Source organism: Anoplophora glabripennis, unplaced genomic scaffold (genome assembly GCF_000390285.2).
Source record: "Anoplophora glabripennis isolate ALB-LARVAE unplaced genomic scaffold, Agla_2.0 scaffold129, whole genome shotgun sequence".
Taxonomy (NCBI): Eukaryota; Metazoa; Arthropoda; class Insecta; order Coleoptera; family Cerambycidae; genus Anoplophora; species Anoplophora glabripennis.
Window position 1 is genome coordinate 58,547 of NW_019416294.1, and position 13,460 is coordinate 72,006.

General features: G+C 34.2%; 1 protein-coding gene across 1 annotated transcript; it reads right to left on the minus strand.

Annotated features, from left to right (window-relative positions):
- Positions 1 to 870: 870 nt before the first annotated feature.
- LOC108905094 (E3 ubiquitin-protein ligase MYLIP) lies at positions 871 to 13,042 on the minus strand. Its single transcript, XM_018707868.2, has 4 exons — positions 12,677 to 13,042; positions 6,036 to 6,238; positions 4,441 to 5,239; positions 871 to 2,027 (listed from the first exon to the last, which is right to left on the minus strand). Exons 1-4 carry the CDS (start codon positions 12,761 to 12,763, stop codon positions 1,815 to 1,817), a joined length of 1,302 nt encoding a protein of 433 aa, XP_018563384.1. The 5' UTR covers positions 12,764 to 13,042; the 3' UTR covers positions 871 to 1,814.
- Between the last annotated feature and the right edge of the window lie 418 nt (positions 13,043 to 13,460).

Sequence of the window (13,460 nt, forward strand, 5' to 3'; positions counted from 1 at the left end):
TGAAAACAAACTGATTTATATAAAGTTTGTCTTGTTACAAATTTATTCCCTTAAATATTTACGTTGGTGTAGTAGGTATACAGTATTAGTTACGGTACATACAAAGGTAACTAATAATACTAATAATAATAATGTATATATCCGTGGTGTGAATATAATATGCCTACGCGCATGTCGTGACGTCACTAGTGTGATCCGTTGACGTCACGCGTAGACAGGACGTTATTGAGCCAGCTGATGAGTACACCATTTTATACATTATAACCTTACCTCAAATAAGTTTTGCCATAAAATGTCATTAGCTAAAGTTGTAAAACCATAGCCATAGCAAGCGACCTCTAGCAAATGGTCAAAAATTAACACTAACGCATTTGGCAGCCTTACATGCAGTAAATTTCAAAGCATAATGCTGTTTTTTAGGAGATTAAAATATTACTTATTTACATACAACATATAAATATTGATCAGATAATTCCAATTTACTTGGAATTTTCTAATTTTCTACGTAAATGCTTTACTAAACTATGAAAACGAAAAATTGTTATCCAGCTATGAAAGATTTTGTTTTATACCCTTTTATGATACTATATTATACTACGCTTTACAAGAATTGATGGTTGCCTATTCCTTGAGCAAGATTGTAATTTATTTTTAACAGTGACGTGCAGAAGGGTAGCCAGGAGGCATTAATACATTTCATCAAAAATTAAAATTTCAGTTCAGTGTAAAGCTGTTCTACAGAATTTGTATATAAATTTGTTTTATGAATTTAAATTAATTCACAAAAAAGTTATTATACTGTTATATTCTGATAAAGTATTTTTTATTCTTTATTGTTTTGGGAATTTTGCTTCAATAAAACAAGGAAAATATAAGATATCTTGCGTTTATTAAATAAAAATACACAAATTCGATAATAATGTTGGTAAAAGATTTACTAAACCTAACAGTTAAATTTTTAAAGCAATTTTTTTCTACAAAAAAATACAAAATTATTATGCACCATTTATTACTTAGAAACTAAACTGTGACAAAATGAGATTAAACCGAAAAAAAAATGTTACTACCACATCGAACATCTATTATTGCAAATATTGGCTAGCAAGTAGCGTCACGGAACATTGTATATTAATCTACAATTTTTTTGGAAGACTGGAGATGGAAAATTATATCAGACAAACGCTTCGATTTTGTCACCGACGATTTCCTAAATAATAAATGCGAAATTATCACAAATTAAATTTCCATTTATCACAACGTTAATACTAATTATTTTATATGTATATGTATATACAAATAACAAATAACTTAAACGTCTACGTCTAGTTAACACTTGCATTGATAGTGACTAAAAAGTATTGAAATTCAATAAACTAATTGTAAATAATGGAGGAAAGGCTTACAAAAATATATAGGATATGAAAGTGTCTCTACGGAGTAGTGAAAAAACCTAATTACACAGATTTAACGGTTTCGTTAAGGAGAAACGTACCTCGACGGATATTACAAATGGAGGCGACAGCTTACCGTTTATTAATTCCTACCATTACTACAATCATTCGTCCTTAGCCTATTCTGTTAGTCAACAGAAAATTTGTACATAGAAAACAAAGAAACCTCAATATGAGATCCTAAATATAAGTAAAAAAGTCGAACCAAAATGATTTACACACTGATCAACGATATCCCGAGAATATCAGTTCCCAAGAAATAGAAACGAAACGGATAACAAATCCTCAAAGTCTTAATCTCACAAGAACGTCAGAAAAATTAAAAACGTCTCGGCAAGTCCTGTTCTCGTACGCCGAGTCGAATTAACAAACTTGCTGACGGAATTCACCGGGCAGGTATAGTTTCTGCGCTTGCGTGAACTGCGAACGGCACAACGGGCACCTGTCGACTCTGGCCGCACATTCGGTGCAAGCGACAACGTGAGCGCAAGGAAGAAAGACGACGTCGATCTGGTTGTCCATACAGATTTTGCAGGTTAACGCGTCCATTAGTCGATGGAGTTTCTCTTCAGAGTCCTGAAAGAAAATAAACGTTTTTATTATTCGCAAATAAAGGCAAATAGACAAATTAAAAATTGCCTCATTATAAATTGTGAAATTTCATTTCACAGAAAATACATTCTTATCAAAATGAGTCAAAATGTATCACTTTAGGAAAATATGCAACTGATTGTAGCAAAGTCGACCAGTTTCTATCCTTAAAGGTTGCCCTCTTATCAAATACAATGAATCAAAGGAAAGATAAACCGTTTATCAGTGCTTTTGTTTATTTTCTATTGGATAAATGCAAAATTATTAACAATATGACTACCTAAGGAAGTTACAGTCTGACAGAACGTACTTGATAAAAAACGCAATGTTTAAGGATAGAAGTCCACTGATTTTATACATCGATTGAGTTTTTCTTGAAAATTATGTATTTTTATCAGTTAAAAGGAGCATCTTCTTAAAATCAAACTTAATAATACAAAAAACTCAACACCAAAAAAGTTGTTCTAAAATTTAAAATGTCACCGAGAAAGACGTCAACTAGCCTCTAAAAAACATGAATAAAATTTTTTGCATGGTCCATAGAAAAACATAATCATATACAGGATGGAGGTCAGTTTTTTAAAGCCAATTGTATTCGTCAATCAAAAATTATGTTTAAAGAAATAGTTAAATTATAACTTGTTTATTGAACTGCATTTAAACTCTTGTCTACGCCGCTACTGGGCAGCTCCTGGACTCACTTTATGTTGCACACGTATCAACATTGCCTGTTAATACTTTCTTAAACTGTATAAAACTAAGGGAGTAAAAACAGAACCCGTTGTTCAACTTTGCGACGTCATTTTAAAGATTTTAAAAATAGTCTTCACATGTTTTATACAGGGTGTCCCAAAATTAATGCAACAAAATTTGGTTGAAGATTCTTAAGACAAATTTAGGGGACCCGCATTTTTTTTTGCCAAGTGGCCCCCTTCTTTCGGAGTTACAGCCCTCTGAAAACTGCCCCTAAGAAGTCTTTTTTATATTTCAAAACCCTGTTGTGCAAGAATCACTAAATTTGGTACACAGGGGTTTTATGACATGTGGAATCTGATAGTGCAATGCTTTTTGGTGGGGAATCCCCATAAGACACTTTTTCGAGGGCCCCCTTAGTCTTTGGAACCAAAAAAATTTGGTCTCAATTTGAATTTCTTAAAAATTATTAGTTAGCTAGAAAGCCATTGAATTTACAAACCTTTTTGTCTCTTGATATTTTTTTCGTAAAACGCAATGTTTTTTGAGGAAAATGGCGAATCGCGATATGCATTCAATCACATTTTTACATTTTTCTCGAAAACATTGCATTTATGAAAAAAATATCAAGAGATAAAAAAATTTGTAAATTTAATGGCTTTCTAAAGTACTAAACATTTTAAGAAATTTAAATATGCGACCAAATTTTTTTGGCTCCTAAGATAAGGAGGCCCAGGAAAAGTTGTCTTAAGGGGGTTCCCCACCAAAAGCGTAGCACCATCAGATTCCACATGTCATAAAACCCCTGTGTACCAAATTTAGTGATTCTTGTACAGGGTTCCGAGATATAAAAAAAAGATTATTCTTAGGGACGCATTTCAGGGGGCTGTAATTCCGAAAGAAGGGACCTCTTGGCAAAAATGGAAAATACGGTTCCCTAAATTTGTCTTAAGAATCTGTGACCCAATTTTGTTGTATTAATTTCAGGACAGCCTGTATACTATAATAAGGAGCGTTCAAATAAAAACGTGGTAAAGTTGGTTCTGAAAATTTGGACGTAGGGAGTAGCGTATAGCAAATGAACTTAAACGTCATCTGTCAAAGCGCTGTATCGTCACTTTGTTATTGAAACTGACAGCTGCTATACAGCTCGTTGAGAAATGAGGTTAAGTTGGTCGCTATAAGCTACGCCCTACGTCCAATGTGTCAGAGCCAACTTCGACCACGTTTTTATTTGAACGCTCGTTATAACCGTTCTTTGTTAATGTTTTAATATTTTTCTAAAACAAAATCAAAATATGCACTAAACTGATAAATTTGAATTATTATTTTTTAGTGAATGACCTCTGACAGTGACATAGTTCAAGTGAATTATTTGTTAATATGCCTGATGAGATATGACAACAGGGTGGTAGGCAACCAAAAAAACAAACGGTCAAGCAAGAATAGCCATTTTTTCCTTCATTTTGATATGTTTAAATTTTGTAAAAATCTGTAATACAACAAAAATTTTGCGACTTTCCGTGTTAATTATTTATTTTACAATTAGTGTTTAGTGCGATGATAAGTATGTTTGTGTGTTTTCCATTAAATTTCTGTATGATATCAACATAGTTGCGACTATCGAGCCATTTCTTGACTGCCCAGTTGCGGGATAGGAAAATAATGAAATAAAAAACACGAAAAAATTAAAAATTTGACTTACTTTACAGTTCGCTCCGTCATGCGTACACTCCGACCGTTCCATCTGCGGCACGATCTGCATGGCACTCTGCTGGTACAGGGCCCTCCTGGCGTTGTCGTACACCTCCCGACAAGTCCTCCTGATATCGAACACGTACTTCTTCCCCAAGGTGGAGTCTTCGTTGAATATCGAAACGATGGTCCCCTTCAAGTCCCTAATGAACTGAGCCGTAACGGCGCTCCTCACAGTTTCACAACTGTAAAAGGCGTGCTTTTCCGTCAGGGCTCTATACAGACTACTCGCGACGTGACTAGAATCCAGTTTCGTCTCCAACAACGACTCCTTGTTGTCCACCGAAAGGTACTCCAATTTGAATGTGCGTCGGTGAGAGGAAGCGCTGATTATATTGGTGAACGATATGAGCTGCTTAGGCTTGTTCTTCTCGTAAATGGTGATCCCGTGGGGTCCGACACCGAGCATGACGTTACCCTGCGGTTTGGTGTTGAACATTTCCTCGCCGAAAGACTCGAACTGGGATATTTCTTTTAGTAGCCAGTATTCGGAGGTGGTACGTTTCATGCCCCTATACTTTTTATGTTCCGCGATGATTTTCTGGAGCAAATCGGTAGGTTTCTGCGAAGAATTCACAGAAGTGATGGCGGAGGCCTGCATGTACGTGTTGTAGGGTGGGTGAGAAGGTTCGTAGTCCCCTGAGTCGGCCTGGGCGATCAGAGCTATGAGTTTAGACACGCTGTCCCAGTCGGAGGCTAGGAGGCGCTTTTCTAGCAGGTCCACCCGCGCGTGGAGGTAGAATTCATGTCTGAAACAAAAATTTTGCTGAATATTCCTTACCGTTTTCGTTTTTCACTCTCGTATTTAAATAAGAAATTGATAAAAGCTTCAAATTGTAACGATTTCGTCTATATCGCAAATAATAGTGTTAAAATTTTGGACACCTTGTATTTACTGTGTGAATATTGACGTTGTGTTGCTTATGTGCTAATTCTTTCGTTTAGGTTCACCGAGCTAATTCATTCCAGCGTTTTGCAGTCTTTATAACGTTAAACAAATTTCATACAGCAAACAGTCTATAAGAAAATTAACACCGATACACAGAAAGCAGGTATTTTACTGGGATTTTGCATTAGCAAAACCTGTTTCTTTTTTGCCTAATTATATGAATACATGTCAATACAAAAACTGTGAGAAATTGCAAAGTTTGGTCAAGGAATTGGAAACGGCTGGTTCTTATTTTTTATCGACTTAATGTTTCAATTAGTTCAAATTCTACAATTTTGGTGGTGCGAATTGCGACTACTTCTCAAATAATTTATTGAGTCAAAAAATGTTGATTATAAAGCACGTTTAAGAACAATGTATATTTTTAAAATGTGTATTTACACACACTAAAATTAGAACAGAAAAACCAGACAAATGAATGTGTTTATTTTCCTTGGAAAACAATTTATAGCGCTCTATCACACACTTCTCGAGTTTTTTTATTTTCGAGAATGTTTACAAAGACCTCAGCCTTGAGTAATATACTGCTAGCCATTTTTAGTCACAGTTAAAGTTCAGACAAAAGTTTAACGCATGTATGGAGTGAAAAATGTTACCTCGTTGTTTCTTGTAAGAGCAAGTGCGGAGGTACCCAGAATTTCACCCTCAACGCCAATCTTATGGGACTGGTCTGTCCGTGGCAGTTCACCTGTCGGTCTATGGGATTCCTCAGGTTCAACCACAGTTCTTCCCCCTTGCTGTTTTCGTACTTCAGGCCGAAATAATCGGATTCGTTTGATATGCCTAAGTATTCACAGACCTGCAACAACAGAAAAAAAATAAACGTAAATTTATTACGTACTCAATGATTATTTTCATTGTTTGTATACGTCTTTTATTGTTTACTATGAATTTGTGTTTCAAAGGAGCAATTAACAACGTAAAGATACCGTTTATCACGGTAATATATTTTCTGTAATATCGTTGATTACTTCTATAATTACGTTCCAATATTTTATGGGTGGACGTGTATAAAGATATTCGTACTTTATAAATAGGAACTGTAGGTAGAATTTTGTAACATATCATAATGTTCTGTGTCAACTGAAAATTTTCCCGTGCTAATTTTAACTAGTACACCGCCTTCTAATTTTGGCATTCGGTCATAGGCAAATGAACTATTTTGTAGGACCTGTACCAAGGTGTCCTCTATACTTTATATAGCTTCAATTCGATCTGAAGGAGGAACTATAAATAAATATTAATATAACTATGCCATTATAATTGTTAAATATTTTTTGTGACTGACATCAAATTTGTACAAGAGCATGGATGGCAATAATGGGAAATTATTGTTATTTGCACTTGAAATGAAGCATAAATGTAAATGTTAGACAGTGTAAAACGAATATTAATAAAACGAAAACGTAAATAAAATTATTCAATTCGTTATTATATTACAATATTTCTCTAATGACATCATCTACCTCTTTACAAATAAACAACAGCTTTAAACGGCTTAATCTATATTATATACCTTTCACATGGTTTGTATGTAAATGAATATTGTGCACTAAGCTCTTATCTTTCATTTTCATGACGATTTTGGAACCTAAATGTGTATACATAACGTTTTAGAAAACATCTTAAATTATGCATGTGAAAGTTGTTCGAGAGTAAAAACGACTTTTAATGCGCTTGTGGCAATTCGTCAATTTCTTCGAGTGGATGAAGACAACATGGAAATCATTTTATTTAACCACAAGCTCGGTCTTCCGCGAAAAAATACAGAAATACGCAGAAAAAACGGTTAACGCTTATTTGTTCTTGTTATCAGAATACAGCGAATTGATTGTTTATATACTTTGTTATGATCATTCTACGAGGTTAAGTCCTGTCCTGCATCTGGGCTTCCGAAAATATCTCCGTCCAGGCATTGTAAAATAGGCGAAATGCTGGCGAAAAACTCTGTGGGCGAAAATAAAACTGAAAATATAAGCCACACACTGGATGCATGATCGTTTAATAATAAGTGGCATCAAACAGAAACGTGATTAACAAATCGGTTTGCCAACGGGAGGTAAAATTAGCGGGCTCGGTGCCACGGGCGTAGGTAAGCCAAATGCACTATTTTTATTGCCAGACTAAATGCATACTTTGGGTACTTCCACATTTTTTTCCAGTCGATATTTTTAGATTTTAACTATTCATCAAAATTGCGCAATACTTAAGTAGGTAGTTTATTCTGCGGCTCAAAGAAAGTAATTTCTGAAATATCTACTAAATTTATTCTACCGAAAACAATTATTTTTATTAGTTTATCCAAGTTATTTATTATTAGATATCTTTTGTTTATATCTATTTCAAAAACAAACTTATAAAAATGACAAAATAATTAGGCATGTCAATAAATTACACAAAAATGATGGTCATTAAAAGCGATATTTATAAATACATTTTCATAAACTTCCATTAATTCTTGAAGCAAACAAGAACAATCCGTTGAAATACCTACTTGTAGCGTCTTGTTTTAGCTGCGATTTCGTGATCATGGTTTGAAACTACAGTGATTGGCTAATTTTAAAAATTCGATAAGACGATTGGCTATTATTTGAACGTGATTCGAAATCATAGTGCAAATGAAGATAGAGTTTGGCCAAACTAGCGACGTTAAGATTCCCTATTATCGGAATCAAAATAATGTTCGACTTTCCAATACATTTTTATGATTAATTAATTTTCACACAAATCTACAAACTTTTAGATTAATCAAGTTCCGCCCCACCCCCCCATTGTTCTCATTTGACTCAAAATGGCGCTTTGACAGAAATGTCATTCTCAGTTTGACATTTCTAAATATTTCACAATATTATGTATTTATTTTTTGATTTAGGAGCTATTTGTCAAAAAACTACCATAATTTGACCGTTTGTACTAAGTTACACTAAAATATTAGGTTATCAAATAATAAACTGTACCTACTTGAAAACTAAAATCCATAAATATGTATGTTAAAATGAGAATGCTATTCTTATGTTTTTGTTTTACCCATATACCTACGTTTCATTAATTTTATATAAAAATTAGGCCAGTCATTATAGCTTTTTTCGGGAAAAAAATACTATTAGAAGTTTCTCTGCGGCATATTGTTCCGAAACGTGTTATAAACAAAATATCAAAAAATCAACTCGAGACTAATTGGGAAACTTTGTTAAAACAATGGTCAAAATTATGGAAAAGTGGTTTTTTGACTCGCGTAAAAAAACTGTTACTCATAGAGAAAAAAAGTTTATACAAAAAAGGTAGGTATTAAATAAATCTGTAAAATAAGACAAGTCCGATTAAATTCCGATAATTTGTTTATGCGCAATTGAAAATAGCATCTTAGATAATAAATTCCGCCAACGCCAAGCTAATGAAGCTTTTGGGCTGACATTTTTACCACTTATTAAGGGTGCAAAAAGCCTAAAAAATCCTGAATTACAAGTGTCTGCGATGAAAATTGCACTAATTATTAGCAATTGAAAAAAAAACGGCCATTTTCGACCATTTTTGAGCTCTTGCGCATAAACAAATTATCCGAATTTAATCGGACTTGTCTCATTTTAAAGGTTTATTTAATACCTACCTTTTTTGTATAAACCTCTTTTCGCTATGAATAATAGTTTTTTTACGCGAGTTAAAAAACCACTTTTCTATAACTTTGACCATTGTTTAAATAAAGTTTCCCAACTAGTCTCGAGTTGATTTTTTGATATTTTATTTATTCCCGAACAATATTTCGCAGAAAAACTTCTAACAGTATTTTTTTCCCGAAACAGGCTGTCCCATGTCTATAATGACTGGACTAAATAGGTACATTGAAAATTCAAACGTATATATTTCAAGGCTGCAAAAGAGACTTTGTGCCAAACCCAAAATGGCGGTTGATTAAAAGTATTAAAATAATTTATAGAAGTATGAAGTTGATGTATTGATAGATTGGCATAAAGAATAGTTGGCGAGATGAAACAAAATAATCACGCACATATGAATCACAGAATAAGTACTGAAATTAGTAGTAGGCAAATTTAAATTTACTATGCAACAGCCATTCGGTTGAGCCCAAATCGCCACCCGAGACGGCGACTCTGAATCTGAATCACCACCACCGTCGCACCCGCCGAGAAAACTACATTATGCAAGCCGCTTCGAGGAATCCAAGGTTCCCCAGCCCACTACGCCCATGTCGCCGTCCAAAGTCCACTTGACCGAGAATTCTCTTACAGAGAAACACCACCGCTATCACGTCCGCAGGAGCGTGGCTTTCGACGGTGTTAATGAGAGAGCATGCCGCCGTATCATGGGGAAGCCTTGCCGTTGGACTTTGGACCGAGCAAATTATAAATACACCTTCTACGAACCAGCCGGAATTTCTCTACCGAAGGCTCCCGTTTAGTTACCAAACGAGATTTTTTTATTTAATTATAGACGGTTGGGTGTACACTTCCTTTTCCACTTCCCTCTATTAAGTACTTAATTAACACAAGAGTAATTAAAGAAAAATGAACTAGGCACTTGATCAGTAACTATTTTGCTTACCTACGATAGTACGTACCTATTTTAATATAGGCTGTTAAAAAAATAACTTTTATTCTACAAATCCACAACCTGCTACAGTATTAGATTGAATTATTGTCAAAAGTCAAAATGCATTTCTTATGTTTACGTTTACAGTTGTTTTGTTATTTTTTCAGTCAAGTGGTCTGTTTATCCATTTCAAGTGTTTTTGTTACAAAGATATCAGGACGATAAATCAGATGAAGCAAGAAATTTCGAAATTCGTTTACAAAACGAAGCTAAAAGTAGGATTTTAGTCATATCCGCCCTACAATTCAAAGTAAAGATATGTAGATAGGTGTCTCATCTTGAAAAATGTATAAACTTGTAACCGGGTTAATTACATTTTATTTTTGATAATTAGATATGAATTACTCTCATGAAATCACGTATACCAGAAACTAGAGTAAATTGGAACACCGTTTTAATCTAAAAGGCTTGAATTGTTGTTTTAGCACACTTATACGTTTACCTACGTGCCAACGGGGAAGCCTTGCAGTTGGACTTTGGTCTCGAGTAAATTTATAAATACACCTTCCACGACAACACGGAATTTCTCTTTCGAAGGCCCGTTACACTTGTTTTTGTCGTATTATGACTTAATGCATACTTTTTCGCTAATTACACACGCCATTAGCATTTTTTTACCTTTCAGATCAACAAACTAGCTCGTTTCGTCAAGATGCAGCGACAGAAAAAACACAGATGACAAATTTTTAATTTACATAAAAATATATAGGTACGTTACACAACACATACATGTTATGTTTAGAAAATACTAGTTTTTTTTTTATTGAAGATTATTTTTTTTCTGTAGCAGGAATATATTTTCCTATATTTTCACTGCCAAATAAAATCCTGGGCCTGGGTTTTGGAACCATTCCAAGCCTTCTTTCATCTAGATATCGCCTACAACTAAGCTTTTCACAGCAAGCCGCGATAAATGATTCGATTTGCATTTTTGCAATTTAGGATTTAGGCATTTTCATATTACGCTGTTTGCACGAAATGCAAAATAGTTTTGTAGCCATCCGCAAAACGTTTGCAAAATCCGTTACTCATCAAGTTACCGAGTGTCAATTAATGCTACGCCCCGTTTTTCTATTGTTCGAAAACCATAATCGGAGGCAAATATTGACAGCATATCGAATTGGATAATTCACGACAATTATTGTCGTGAATTTGAACGTTGGACTTTGGAACCTTACCTGTAGCGCGGACTTTGGACGACACAGAACGTGCTTGTGATCAGTGAGTGATAGAGAAAACGTGTTTCACGGAAAAAAGCCTGATAAAAGATTATTTTGTAATTTATAATAATGGTCTTGTTTATGTCGTTTTGTGTGCATTTTGATCGATGTACTTAGACGATTAACTCTGCTCTTGAGGTCTTAAGTACCACCAATGCCTGACCCCTGTACCTGTACATCGGGTACATTACACTTCTGACTAATGCAAATTAGTGATAAATTATCCTATTTTTTACCAAAGCGTGTAATAAACAGTTTTATTAGTCAGGTCGTATTTCTTCCGGTTATTTCGCGTTTTTTTAAATGTTTGACAATGGATAAAGTAAAAACAATGTTATGCAGGTACTTATGACATTTAAATTGCAACATTTTAGTCACAACCAAATTTAAAATGAGATCAAACGGTTTCGAAACGTTCCATTTAAGTAAATCTCAACTCAACCTTTGATTATCACGAGTTTTTTTTGTAAAGCGTAAGCAATTTAAATGATGAAAATACTCAACCAATCGAAGGTCAAAATTTTTTTTCAGAAACCAGGAAATATAATTTTTTAGTTTTGATTTAATAGTCCCAGCATCCCAGAAAAAATATCCAAGACTCTCGAAAATGGCTTATAAAAAAACAAAAAAGTACGTGGCAACAGAATATCTGATAAAAAATAAAAGAAAATAACTTATTGCCCCCAATTTAGCAAGGTTACGATAACAAAAATTGTTTTTCTTTTTTGATAATTTTTACGGTTTATTCTAATCATTGTTATATAAGATTGTTTATAGTAACAAAGACTTATGGGGGCCTGTAGCCCTAATAATGTAGTGGGTTATTTATAAATAGGTACTTATAAGTTTCTTCGTGACCTATAGGTAGGATATTAGTGTATTAATCCCACAATCGAATTAATTTAGACATTCTAAACACGATGTATTATGTATGGAATACTAATAATGGCTTAAACTGATTCCGCTAACTTTATATTATTATTTATCAACGGTATTGTAGGTATATAAAACTGTTAATGGATTTTCGCAGACAAAACATGTGAAATGAAAATTAATTCCAGCTTTTACAAGAGCGAACCTTTACACAATGTAAGAAGGTAATAAAAAACTAGTTTTTGAAATATTCAAGAATTAAAATATGCAAAATGTATTTCAAGTTGTAAGGATCTAAAAATGTTAGCAGTTTATTAGACATAAAACTGTTTCTGTACAAAATATTAGAAAAATTATTATATCATTTATGTTTTTGAAGACTGGTGCATGTAAATCCATGTACGTAGGTATACAATACAGACTTATTTACCAATGTTATCAAAGATAAGGGGGCGAATGGTACCTCGTAAAATTGCGTGCATTTTATGAAGTAGGTTGAAACGACAACCGCGGAATCAAAACAAACAAAGACTTACCTTTTCAAGACACTCCTGTCCTATGGATTTGGGGTCTACCCTCACCTCGAAAACGACGGAATTGGGCTGGCTTATGAGACACCACATTTCGGCAATTTCGTCAAAACAAGCAGGCCAGTAGAAACGCGAGCTAGCAAAACCTGCTGCTCATCTGATGAAAATGTAAAGTTCTATGCTTCTTGTCGCGACTCGTCCTTTGTGTAAACTTTTTGACCATCTTACGGCTACTTCCATACTATGCTGCACCGCAACTGCGAACCGCAACAGCTTGAACGGAATTAAATCGAAAATCGAATTGGAACCTCCACAAGTCGCTTAAAATCTTTGTTCGTTGCGCACGCAATTTCCGACTGACGGCGTTATACGATGGCATAGGAGAGACGAAGTAGAGAACCGCTGTACGTCCCTAGATAAATGATACTATAGATAGGAAACTTGAATTTCGTGGTCATTAACAACGCTAACTGTTGACACTTTCTCCAACTTCTATTGCTTTCCTTTTCTAGGAATTATCGGTAATACAGTGAGTTAAATTACCTGTAGCCGGTAAAAGATGCAAGCGCCATCTAGTTGTACGCTCTACAACTATATACCTACCTACTCAATATTTGTTTTAGGTATTCTGCCGCCGCTAAATTTAAAATTACATAACAAATCTCACCCTACACAGATCACTCAGAAATTGATTTTGTAAAATAATTTTCACGTAGATAATTTTTTTTGTCACCATGAGAAAATAAGTACATTTGATAAAAAGCATTAAAATCACTCAAGCATTAAAGAC

Bases quoted from the DNA above. Each gene is read 5' to 3' on its own strand.
- LOC108905094 (XM_018707868.2), bottom strand. From the start codon at position 12,763: ATGTGGTGTCTCATAAGCCAGCCCAATTCCGTCGTTTTCGAGGTGAGG. The intron at 6,239-12,676 runs GTAAGTCTTTGT...CTGTTGTTGCAG, and splicing joins GACAGGAGTGTCTTGAAAAG to GTCTGTGAATACTTAGGCAT. The intron at 2,028-4,440 runs GTAAGTCAAATT...ATTTTCTTTCAG, and splicing joins ATGACGGAGCGAACTGTAAA to GACTCTGAAGAGAAACTCCA.